This window comes from Chlamydotis macqueenii, chromosome 1 (genome assembly GCF_036417535.1).
Source record: "Chlamydotis macqueenii isolate bChlMac1 chromosome 1, bChlMac1.mat, whole genome shotgun sequence".
In the NCBI taxonomy this organism is placed as follows: Eukaryota; Metazoa; Chordata; class Aves; order Otidiformes; family Otididae; genus Chlamydotis; species Chlamydotis macqueenii.
Window position 1 is genome coordinate 79,749,950 of NC_141556.1, and position 13,322 is coordinate 79,763,271.

Consider the following 13,322-nt stretch of genomic DNA (forward strand, 5'->3'; position numbering starts at 1 on the left):
TTCTCCCTCAGTAACCTGGACATGGGTTACTGTATAGTCCTCCCTATTACCATGGGTTACTTACTTCTTCTAAGTATCCGTGCTCCTCCAGTCCTCAGAGCCATTTAACCCCTTAATCATGAGATTTGGTTACTTTTGTGTTGTATTTTGTCTGCTAAAATAAATACGTCATGGAATTAGGTCGCTGTTGAGGCTGGATTGTGTCTCAACACAGCAGTAATCCTACTGTAGCATGTCTATCTCAGTGTGCTGTCTGTCGGTTTCCCTTTTTTTTTTTTTTCCCCCATGGAAAAGGTTTTCAGTAAGAATACAGGTGCTGATTTGATAAGATCCAGACATATGTCTTTCCTCTCCTTTGCAACAATTTTATTTTTCCTCCCTCTCTGTTTGCATGATGACAGCAAGTTAACTGAGTAGTTCTCATCATACTCCTGAAACACAGCGTCAGCCAGCCTGATTAACTTCATGCACCATTTAGATAGCCCAGAGATCCATTTGACTTGTCCAGAAAGCTCTGTCTCTTGCACAGTTTAGGATGTGGTTAAAATGCATTTAGAACTAAAGTCCATGGCAGCCTAAACCAAGTCAGGACTTACGAGTTCTCTCCTGATCTTTTTTATTTTCCATTCAAGTGAACAGCCATTAACTTTTCTGAGTTCTTGATGCCCCCAATCCAAATGCCCCAAAGTAGTGTTGTCTTCTGAGAGACTTACTGACCTTCTCAGGCAAGGGGGTTGATCACAGACGGTAGGCTGAAGGTCCACAGGACCTTCTGGGCCTCTCCCGCTTTCCTCGCCATCCTCGCCTGCTCTGCCAGTGTAGTCTTGCCACCTTCTTTGTGCTGGCTTTAGCATTCACTAGATCTTCCTGCACGCAAACTCAGCTCTCAAGTAGCAGAAAGCCAGCTGGTGTTTATTGCAGGGTTTGTTTTCTTCTGTTTAAGTAATTTAAGTCAGTTCACGGAGAAATCCAACAACAGAGTAAGCACAAGGTAACCAGCAGGAGGAAGGGAGGATGAAATGGAAGGGAGACCAGGACCTTCTTCTCGCAACAACTATGACCAGTTTATAATTTTGATACTGTGAGCATCAGCACGTTAGCTATCCTAAATACACTTCAGGTGTGCTTGCGGAAACCAGAGCACCAGAGAACTTCTAGAGAAGTTCTGTTCATTAGTCTCAGTTGTGAAAAGCCATTGTTTGCTTCACTATGAACAAATGCAGCTGAAGCACAAATCACCTTGTAAAATAAAGGGGCCCAAGCTTGGGAAAACTCTTCAGCTGGTAGAAATCACAGAACCATTTAAGTCAAATGATACCATACTGGAGAAATTTTAGGCTAACCTACTCAGCAAGGGGTAAGGCCTCAGCTGATGTCAGAGGGAGTATGACAACGCTACTTTGGCATGATCTCTTCCTCTGTTGAAGCCATGTTAGTTTCCAAGTCAGTCATCAGCCAGAACGAATGCAATCTGTGGGGGAAGATACCCAGGATGTAAATCGTTTGTGGTTACAAAAAAAAAAACCACAAAAAACCCAACCCTGGGTGCCTGCGCTCTAATTCCTAAAAGTCTCCTATGCGAAATTTGAAAGAAGGGAACTTGATTTAGGTACTCTGCAAACAGCTCATATGTTCAACTAAATTGTGCTGCCAAGCATCAGCTGGTGCATGATAACCAACAGTCTGTGTGCTTGTAGGTCTCAGCAGAGGTGAGAGGAAATTGCACTGAGCCTAAATCTTTGCAGTGGCTGGAGACACAGTTGCCACAGTTGCATTGATGCATGCCAGCTCATTAAATTATTGCAACTCAGTCATCTATCTAAATTTGCTGATAGATAAATGTAGCTTTTGAAGACAATATTTTAAGTGCTTGTAGGAGCCAAGCAGAATTTTCAAGAATTTTCAGTTTTCTTGTTAAAGTAAAGTAAACAGAGATTTAGAGGTCTAAGATACTTGGGTGGTTGGTTTTTTTTTTGCAAATTCCACCAGCCTACTAAATACTTTTGCAAATCTGAGCAACTCAATCCATTTAGAATATGGGATGGGGCCCTTGATCACTTGGGACTTTTCTTGTGAAGATCTCAAGATGCAGATCTGAGTTCTTCTAATTTGAGGAATATTTATATTCAAGCTTAGCCTGAATCCATTCTAAAAATTAAGTGAACAGCAAAAAAACAAATCTGCACTTGAATGCTACTTCTTCTCAGTCTGAAGCTCTGTTGTTAGTCCAATAATTTGCCACCCAGATATCCCGGGCTGAATTTTTTTGTGCTTTCTTGGTTTTGTGAGGGAGTGGGGCACAATGTGTGTGTGTGTGTGTGGCAGGGGGAAGTAATGGCAGCCAACGGAAAATAACCAAAGCCATTAGAATGGGCTAGAATTTATCAGCTAGCCACACTGAGGGGAATGTGCAGCCCTGGCACAGTGCGGTGCACGTTGCATGTGCAATACCAGTCAGCTGTCAGGGAGCCATTAGCTCCTTGAAAATCTTCCAGAGGCCACTGTACAGAGGATATTAGGGGTCTGCCATCCCCATCAGTAAGAGTTGTATTTATACACTTGGAAATTTTCTAGTGCATCGTTACAGCAGTGTACTACTGATTAAAAATAACGTCGTATATTGCAAGTAATGAGGTGGAAGTAAAGTTTAGAGTAAATCATATCTCTGCAGAACTGTAAATATTAGCTATAAGTTACTGTAATTGGAGGGTGTCTGCCCTGAGCTGCATGTTCAAGAATATGACAGAGCCCGACATTGACTTGCCTCTGTGGGAGCACCATCCATCCCTGACCCCAAGGAGGGCCATTCCTTCCAGGACTAGCAGTAGTGGCACAGGCAAAACCAAATGACTGACACTAGGTCACCAAATTCCTACAGCGCTCTCCTGATGGGGCCATATGCCAACCAACCACCTCAGCAGACTTCCAGTACAATCCAAAAGCGCAGGTTCGACAACAGACCCATGTGTCCTTCCTCTCTTCCCTCAGGTTTCTAATAAATTCCTACCTTGGCCAAAAACTGCCTCTTTTTTTCCTTGACAAATATCAGCTAGGGGAATATTTTCCAATTTGCAACTGTTCCCGCCAAGACAGACATCTCATCCAGGTGAGGTGGGGCCAGTCTGAGCCCACCACGGGTGTTTAGGCCGGTACTGCCCGCTGATGGTCCTGGTGAACGATTCACCACTGACCTAAACAATCACATCACCTTTACAGTGGTTTTAATGAAGGACTGGACAGAAAGAAAGCATGGAGATCTTTGGGAAATGCTGATCAAAACCAGTGAATTCAACATGAATTGTTGACATAGACTGTGCAGGTTTTGTTGTTAAAGTTATCACAGATTAGATAGGATGATGGAAAAAAAAAAAAGGTGGTTTTTGGAACACAGCAGTATTACCAACTCTGATCAACGGGTAGAATATACCCTGAGTAGTCAGAGCTAGAGGAATCAAAGGAAAAGGAAAATTTAAAAAAAAAAAAAAAAGACGGTTAAAGTTTTTTGTTGTGTTTTTTAAACTAAGATTCTTGCACTAGAAAATAATTTTCTATACAGCCTTTCATTGAAACAGTTCAGGAATTAATCACAGGTGTGTCAAGAAACCACTTACATGGCCCTTTCTTTCCTATTATCTGAGCACCTCCCACATTATTAAAAGGCACAAATTAGTAGAGCAATGTCATCTCCCTTCCCTTGTTCCTTATAAATGAAGTCTAGAAAATAATATCTTTTCTAATATGTACATGTCTAAGAGACTGAGTGTTTGTGTGTGTGAAAAATTATTGATGGAAAGGTGATGGAAGAACTGGATTTTGTGAATTTGTGAGAGGAAAGATGACAGAAATTAAAGCGGTACCTGAGACTTTGAATTTCACACTCTTCTACAGACCTCCTGCGTAGTCCGGAGGAAGTCACTTGTGCCCAGAGCTACACAAAGGGGCAGCCACAGCAGCGTCTGGCATCGCAGCGTTCAGTTGCAGCCAGCTACCTGCTTGGTATCTGCAGCTGTGGTGTAGGAGGCTGGGGTGGGACGACAGGGAAGGGAAGGCTCCTCTGCATCCGTGTGCCAGGAAGGGACACATCTAGGCTGGTCACTGGCAAATGCATGCAGAGGAGAATTATCTTCTGTCCAGCTGCAGGTACCTTATTCTGGGTGAGAGGGAGGAAGGTATCACTGAACAACATTTGCATCCATGAATGAAAAAAATATGGAAATTGGTTTCATTTTTCAGTTAAAACCCAGAAGAATTTCAAATGGGAATGGACATTTTTTCTGTCAAAAATGTTAATGAAAATAAGGTTTTTCCAATCAAAAAAATCTGACTGCCTCTTTCTTATCACATTCCTCCTGTTGTAGATGTCAATGAGGTGAGCACTGGGGTAGGTTTCAGCTAGAACAGAAACCTACAATTTTTGCCAGATGTCATCTCTTCAAAATGCACTGCTTTGTTCTCTGTAGGACTGCTAGGGAGAGGCTATAGTAAGGGCACGGGCACACTAAGCTCTGGTTTTAGAGAAGATGGTACAGGTTTCAGAGATACTCTTTACAATTTGAAAATGGGAATTACTGTCAATGACGTTAATATCTCTAACCATTTCAGGTGTGCTTATTAAATGTGTTATACATATCCCTTTTCAAAAAGCATTTTATATTCTCATACTCAACCTGTCATCATCCCCATTGTAACATGTACCAACCCCAGACAGACAGGAATAGAAAGACAGACTGAGAAGAATCCATTTTAACACCTAGAAGCTAGATGTCTTTGGTTTCCTACCCTTTAACCACTCTAACAAGTCGTCTGTCAGAGATTGGTTTTGCTTTCGAAGTAAAATGCAACTGTACAGCCATCTTAGGGATCTGGATGGTTGAGCTGTAAAACCTCTGTTGTTTCTGACAGCAGCAGAACCCCCAGTGCTGTGCAATTTGCTTTCCGTATTTTGTAGTTGCCAGTTATTATCCTGTGCCGCGCACATCCACCTCGCAAGCAGGAAGCAGGAGCAGCTCAGCTCTTGGCTTCCCTGGTCTCAAGAGGCTGCCATGAAACTGAAAAACACTAAACTAAAACCTAAGTATCTGTTAGACCTTTAATTAGCGACCTAAGGAGTGTTTGCCAAGAGGAAATTTGAATTCAATTATCCAGATAGAAAGTATTTAACCTCTCAATCACACTCAAGTAATTATAATACTTGATGTTTTTTTTCAGGAGCCTTAAAAATAAAACAAAAATCAAATTCAAAAATGGTAGAAGGTGACAATTTTACGTCACATGAAGTGTACAAAGGAAAGCTGTAACATTGACCATCCTTTAGACCCCTCATGTTAGCTCAGAAAGGGACAGCCTCAAGCAGGGAGAGCAGGTTGCAGGATTCTTGATTCCCCCACCGAAACCATCACCAGCGGTATCAGGGCCAACAGTGTGCGTCATTTTCTGTGCATCAGTGCAATACTAAACACACAACTAAGATCAGCAGGTCATCTCACACAGCTTTTAATGTGATAGAGATCATCAATCAGTGTCAGAAGGACTAGGATGCATCAGAAGAGTCTGTATATTCCGCTACATTTTGCGAACACTGATACCAATCAAGCTATTTGCATTTCAGATTGCAGCAGCTGTTTCAGCCCTGATCCCAACTGTCCTTTCACTACACACCCACCCCAAAGTTTCCAGAATTAATCCCGAGGAAAAAAGTCAATATTTTCTTGCTCCTCTTTTCACAGACTGTAGGTTGCTTTGGGATTATGTTTATCAGCTGCTTTCTGACAGCCGGTACGAAAATTTCATCCGATGGGAAGATAAGGAATCCAAAATATTTCGGATAGTGGATCCCAACGGGCTAGCCCGACTGTGGGGAAACCACAAGGTAAGGAAGCAAGACAATTTTCATCCTATGGCACTTCACCTCTTCTAACATCACAGGATTCACTTATAAATTGGGGAAAAAAGAAGAAAGCATGTGCATATAAACTACTGCTGGGAAGTTGTGATCTTTCATTCTGTGCACATTAGAAGTATAAAGCATCCAGCCTCAAGCACTAAAACCTATCCTTCGTATAGACAACCTGTTGGTTTGGTTTAAAGGCATTTAGTTATAAATGCATTTAATTACAGGAGTGCAAGAATTAACGGTCCTTCTCTCTCAAGCCATCTCATTTCTTCCCCAAACCTGATGCTAAGGATGTTCTGGTTAGATGTGGTCTACAAGGAGCTGTATACTACATCTCAGAGCTTTCTGTCTGTGTGCCTATCTGCATCAGCATTCAAATTTCACACGCTGTCCTGTGACAGATACCAAATGCTGCAGGATTATGTATTTCCTTTTAAGAGGGTAAATCTGCTTTGTTCTCTGGAAAGCTGTTACTGATTTTTGCAGTTTAGGGTTGAGTATGTATAGATATCTCTATAGGAGTATATGCATATGAGTATATTCATATGAGTTTATGAGTAGTCAGCGTGGATTTACAAAAGGGGAATCACGCCTGACCACCCTGATATCCATCTACGATGAAATTATGAGCTCGGTGGATGCAGGGAGAACAGTCGACATAGCTTATCTTGACTTTAGAAAGGCTTTTGAGACTATCTCCCATAATATTCTCATAGACAAACTAATGAAGTGTGACCTAGACGAGAATACAGTGAGTAGGTTGAAAACTGTCTGAACAGGTTGTGATCAACAGCAAAAAAATCCAGTCACTAATGATGTTACCCTGGGATTGATTCTGGATCTAATACTGCTTAACATGTTCATTAGTGACCTGGATGATGGGACAGAGCACACCCTCAGCAAGTTATCAGACAGTACAAAACTGGGAGAAGTGGCTGTTAGACCAGAGGGTTCTGCTGCCATCCTGAGGGACCAGGACATGGTGGAGAAATGGCTAACGGGAATTTCATTAAACTTAACAAGGGGCAATGTGAAGTCCCCCACCTGGGGTGGAATGACCTGGGGAGATGTGGGACTTTACATTTCCCCGTGTTACGTTTCATGAGACCCCAAGTGTGGGACTGTTTTACTAGGAAGGTGATCAGCCACTGGAGCAGGTTGCCCTGAGGAGACTGTGGATTCTCCATTCTTGGAGATGTTCAAAACCCAACTGGACACAGTCCCAAGCAACCATGTCTGGTTGACCCTGCTTGAGCAGAGGGACTGGATTAGGTGATCTCTAGAGGTGCCTTCCACCTTCAACTATTCTGTGATTCTATATATGACTATACATAGCCAATAATCTTGACAAGGTCAAGATCTTTCTCATGTGACTCATAGCTTGCAAGAACATCTGTCTTAGAGGTCTTGGCTGCAACACTGGGAAGGAGTTCTGCCCTTACCCCACCTCCATGCTAATAATCAGGTCTTGCCATCATGTCTCATGTTGAGTGTCTAAAACTGAAGCTATTTCAGACCACTTGCCACTTGGGAAATGCACTGGCCTTTTAGCATGTAAGAAATGCAAAGAGGGCACGTGGTGTTTTAGGGGACTTCCCAATGAGCAGCGTCTAGATTTTGCAGGGAAAACATTGTCATTGTTAGTGTTTAATTGCACAGGAGCTCTTTATGTGGTCTCCCTTAGCAGAGCTGCTGCAGTCAGTGCAAGCAGAGGACGTCTGCTCTTAGGGAGCATTTTAGACAAGCAGATCAGTCTCATTTAATAAAGCTAGGTCAACACTACAGACTTCTGCCTAATCTTGGACTAACAGAGCTGTGCCAAGCCAAACTCCTAACATGGAGGCTCGCAGAGCAAAAGCATGCTTCTGCTAGTTTGGCATGTTTTGCCCATGGCAAGGCGGCTGCTTTATGCTCATGCAAACATGACTTTGCCAGTATAGCTGTCTCTCTGCTGGGAATTTCTTTGCCAGCATAGTAACCAGTGCTCCTTGTACCAGGAAAATGCTCTTCAGGTAGATGTAGCCTAAGGGACGGATCCTGCTATCCCAAGTCAGAACTATGGGGGCTGCCCACATACAGCTCTACCAGTGCCCGTCACTTCAGCCTTGTGACAGCTTCAGCAGGGCGATACCTCAGTCACCCTGCAGTGCTCTAGCTATGGCCTTTGGGGTCAGCAGCTCCCAAAATGAAGGGGAGACTCTGTCATAGAAGCAGACCACCTAATGGGCTTCTTCATTTACACCTATATCACAAGAGGAGAAACAGGCTCTCCATCTCCACAGTGCTCTGTAAGCATTAACTAGGTAATAGAGGGGAATCCCAGCGGAACAGTGCTCTTAGCAGGGATTGCTGACAGATTCAGTCTATTAGCCCCTCTTCGTATGCTTTTACAAAAGGTGGTTTCATTAACAACAGGCCTGTCACATCCCACTTGGCGTGAGCATCTCCCTCCATTTAATGTCTCCTCTTGTGGTTGAGGAAGCCTTTTGTTATCTGCAATCCAAGAAACTGTAGAAAAACCTCACTTGGAATTTTTGTTAGACTTCCTTGCTTGAATTGCCCTGAATGAAAAGAGACCCATAAAAATTCGGTGATGAGGGCTAGAGGGGCAGGATGGGCCTGCAAACAGCAGAAGAGTGGAACATGTAATTTCTTGAACTGACTTGGTTACTTTAGCTAGCTGTGATAGTTCTGCAACTCCTTTTGAGGCTTAGGAAGGTTTTAATGAATCAACTCACTATGTTTTTCCTTTTTCTTTCAAAAAAAAAAATAGAACAGAACAAATATGACTTATGAGAAAATGTCCAGAGCCCTACGCCACTACTACAAACTAAATATTATCCGGAAGGAGCCAGGACAAAGGCTTTTGTTCAGGTAATTTTTTCTTTTCTTTGCCATTCCTTTCTACAGACAATTAGTTTTTGAAGATGGAGGATGCAATTGTGTGTGGGATACTTCATTGCCACAGTTATAACACAGGTGACAATAGGCATATATTTGTAAAAGCTGTCTAGGCCAGTGCTTCACAGCTTTCAAGGCAACTGCACCAATTTACAAAAATACGGGCCTGTTTCAATGATCAGTGGAGTCCACAGAAGTCTTTTCACTTGCTTCAAGCAGGCTGTGCCATTGTTTAAGACCTTAGCTAAATGATGCACGATCTCAGACAAACTGCTGGAAAACCCACTCCAAATTCACTTCTCAAATGTAGCTGCCAGTGAAAGGTAAGCAGGGATCAGGCATTTCCTCAAGTGCATCAGCATCACAGAAGAGAAGAGAAGTGCTGATGACCATGTCTTCAGCGGTGCTGCCTTCAAGGAAAAGAAGGACCTGCAAGAGCTGTTTATAAAGACTAATGCATCAGACTGGATGATACAACCAAGAATTTAGGAAATCGTGCCCGAAACAGCATAAAACAGCATAAAGTACAAGTTACTTGCACAAACTTGAGTGCTGCTGGCAGAGAGTGAGAGTACTCCAGTTCTCTTCAGACAAGACCAGCGAATCCTAGTGCGTACGTCTGACCCACAGAGCACTGAACTCAGACCAAAGACTGCTTCAATGTCAGTGGTCTGGATCTAGTAATGTGCTTGGAAATTATATCAATAAGAAGGCAGTCTTGGAGTTTGTTTTTTAAAATAGCTAACAGAACTGCATTAGCACTCAGACTATCTACAGCTGAAAAGGTTTCTGTGGAATGTCTTGTTTATGTCAGCTCTTAGAAGAAGACTTAGATGGGGGAAGGAGAGTGAAGAGAAGAGGGAATCACAGGCAAAATCCACTGCGTGATTTTAATTTTTTTGCGGAAAGTTAAAACAAGGTTGCTCCTCCAGCAGCAGTAACAAGGAAAGCAACCTGGATTGGTATGGCCTTGTGTGAAGACTTCGCTGCCTCGGGGGAAGTCTGTGATGTTGCCCAGTGAATGTGCTTATCTTGGAGCCTCTCCTTTGGTGAGGGCACAGACAAAACAGGAATCCATCAACCAGGCTGCATATTTTCTCAAAACTGTAGAAACTTAATACCCTTGGAGACCTCAGTTCCTCTGTCAGACTTGCCCAAAATTGACCAACAGATTCAAAGGTCACCAGGGAGCATAAAACATGAGCATATAAACCTCATTTCCTTTGGAAACTGGAAAAAAAAAAAACAACAAAGCATTTTTTGCACAATTCCCAATAAAAACTTATTGATGTTGTTTTCTTAGACCTATTTATATCTGAAGAGAAAAAGAAGAACAGCTGCAAAAAATCAAGCCATTAATGTGCCTTTCTTGGCTATTTCTTGCAAGCACAGAAATAATAGGAAATGTGACTTTATGAGTAACATGCAGGCAGTTGTCATCTGCAGATATCTGTACAGAGCTTTAAGGAAAATGGAGTCAGAGAAGGGATTTCTAATAGGTCGCCTGAGTGTCTTCTGCAACAAAAGAGGTCACAGATACTGTTTGTTCATTAGCTTGTAGTTCTGGGTTGCTTTCTTTTTAATTTCATCAAATGCTATTACAAATACCCATGCCTTGAGTTTCTTGACATGACTTACAGCACAGACCAGAAAGAACCCCCGAAGTACTGCAGCACAGTTCACATCAGCCCATTTCCCACACGCTTTAGGAAACAGAGCAGACAGAAGGTGGGCAGGGCAGTGGGATCACTCTCTGTTTTGATTTCATCCTCGCGCAAGATCAACAAGACAAGCACAGGGTTTAAATCAGGGCACAGTCTGGCCCGTAGACTTCGGTGCCTTTTTGCTGTGTAGCCAGGGACTGATTCATCGCTTCTGTATGCTAGCTTTTCACCACCGTAACACCATTTATATCAGCAGTGTTCTTCCAGCATACAAATGCGAGTGACACAGCAGTGAGTCACAGCTTTTTTTTTTTCTTCCTAAATGCATATGTGCACATGATTTCCAAAATTAGAAGGGGTGGCAAAAGGTTAATTCAAGGCTGTGCTAGGCATTTGCTGAGAGACTCCACATCTTTCAGACGGAAAGCCCTCATCTTTATGACCTCAGAGGCAGAAGCCCGTTAGCTTCAGCAGTGATTTTTCTGGGGCAGTGATAGTAACAATGCTCCTGTCCGTTGGTTTTGTTTTCACTGGGGCAAAGATACTGAGCATATCATCAACCTGAAATAAAATCAGCTCCTCTGATTAACACACTTTGTACTGCTGAATGTTAGCCAGTACATGGTTAGTGAAAGACTGTGAAATTTTGTACCACTTCCAGCATAAACATCTTTCATCCTAGTTTCTCCAGAAGTACTTATGAGTTAAGATAGTGATTTGTGTTTAAACTAGGATTTCATCCTTCCTGTGCCACGCTCTCTTCCTACGCCATTAAATTCAGACAGAAAAAGCAGAGCTTTTCCATGCTATCTCTGTACGGTAGTACACAAAAGCATCTTGGCGAAGATCAAGACTGCAGGCTTGGTCTGCAGGCTGGTGGATGTCCTTTCCCATTTCCTCCTGCTGCCATGCCTCCCCACAGGCAGTTTCTGTTTCTACCCCCCTGCAGACTTAGTGCATCAGGACATTAGTGCTGGGAGCCATGGCGTTCATTTACAGAGGATGCTGCTCCATGACAATTACGCTTGCTACAATCACACAGGAGGAGATTGTCTCTGCTCACAGTTCCCTAGCCCAAAAGCTTTTTCTTTCAGGGCTTTTTCTATTTCCCAGAACGTGTTCTGACTTGATCCTTGGCTTTTTCCACCACTGTTCCTTTGGTGGTTCGTATTTCTCTAACTCACCTGCACACAAGCCTGCACAAACCAGTAGCCCTCTCTACACCTTGCAAGTGCTTTTGCTTTGAAATATGCTGGCCATAAAGGTCTTTAATGTTTCCATCACCAGACACCGTAAAGCAGTGTACCTGTGGCATACGATCATCTTACCTGACAACAGCAAACGATATGAGGGAGAAGTAAATACCATAATGAAAAAGACTATGGGATTTGGTTCAAATTTGGACTTTCAAGAAGCAGGGGTAAACGCTTGTGATTGTTTTGGTTTCCTTTCAAGGTATGAAGGAGGGAAGACACCAGTAGTCTGGGGAAATACTAAGGCATTGGGAGGATACAGCAGAGATGGTTTTGGGAGCTGTAGAGCTCAGGGACCTCAATGCCTTGATGAACGTAAAAGCTGAGACCACTGGGAAATCCACTTGTTTCTCTGTTTTGCAGGTTCATGAAGACCCCAGATGAGATTATGAGTGGCCGAACAGACCGCCTTGAGCACCTTGAATCCCAGGAACTGGATGAACAAATATACCAAGAAGATGAGTGCTGAAGGGAACTGGTGCACCACCTCTGTGGGTCCATGGGAGAAACATCTGCCTGGATGGCTGGCACAGTTTGGGAGGGGAAGCAACAACACAGAAGCAGTACTTGGGGTTACCGCTTAGCTTGAAGACCACGCAGGACCTGAAGCACCTTAACAAAACAAACTAACAGACAGAAGTGGTGCTGGCAGAAAGTAAAGGGGAGAAGGCCTGGACTTATGCACTACTTCACTGTTCCTACAAAGTCTCCCTTGAGTTCTTTCTTTCTTTTTGGTTTGTTTCAGTTTTGGGGGTTTTTTTTGTTGTTTTTTTTTTCCCTAATAAATATGCAGTTTGACTTTCCTTATCTCACATAGGACAAGACGTCAGATTATGCTTTTTTTTTTTTTTTGGAAGGCTTTCCTATGGAAATAGAGCGCTCTTATTTTCTGTGCAAGTCTCATGACATAACACCGCATAAAACAATAGCAACACAGAAGGGATTTGCTCAAGGGTTCCAGTTCGCTTGGATCAATTTACATGTGCTGCCTCTGGGAAATGTGTTGAAGCTACCAAAAGAATTTACCACACGTACCTGTCAAATGAAGAGGAGTCACCCTTCATGTGTAGGGTGGGATGTCATCCCAGCATAGCTTGGGCTCACCACGAGTCCTGCAAGTGGCTATTAACTGCTGGAATATGGACCAAAACCAATCACCTAAGTGCTCCAGGGAGGAGAAAAATAAATGTGATAAACCTCTGCAATAGACTGATGTTGACGTTTTCCCTCCCTCTAGCAAAGCAGTGATAGAATGGAGTTGGGGGGAGGGAGGGTGGGGACAAATACGTACATATATATGTGTATACGTAGAAATGTTTCACATATTTATATATATATACACATATATATGTAACCCCCCATAATATATCCACAATGCAAAATTTCAGCTCAAAGCCTTCTGTAAAAAAGCGAAGGCTGAAGCATCTGTAATTACAAAAGGGAGTGGTATTTCTTATACCTGCTAGCAATTTTGGGGTGAAAGGTGAAGGACTGTTCCTTACGTCGTAGGGAGAAAGTAAAGGGACCCATCACATGATTTGCGTTACTCAGAAACCTCTCCAGGATCATTTTGTGCTGCTGGAGAGGTGGATGATTCACCAATCCAAAAAC

The 13,322-nt window shown here is 42.9% G+C and overlaps 1 protein-coding gene across 2 annotated transcripts in view; it reads left to right on the forward strand.

The window, feature by feature from the left end:
• The window catches only part of ETV6 (ETS variant transcription factor 6), a 140,787-nt gene extending 127,867 nt beyond the window's left edge, over positions 1 to 12,920 (forward strand). For both annotated transcript variants that reach the window (XM_086758087.1, XM_086758096.1), the window contains 3 exons: positions 5,727 to 5,869; positions 8,667 to 8,767; positions 12,075 to 12,920. In XM_086758087.1, the coding sequence (XP_086614213.1) occupies positions 5,727 to 5,869; positions 8,667 to 8,767; positions 12,075 to 12,180 (350 nt within the window). In that variant the 3' untranslated portion in view covers positions 12,181 to 12,920. The remainder of the gene's footprint in view (positions 1 to 5,726; positions 5,870 to 8,666; positions 8,768 to 12,074) is intronic.
• The last annotated feature ends 402 nt before the right edge of the window (positions 12,921 to 13,322 follow it).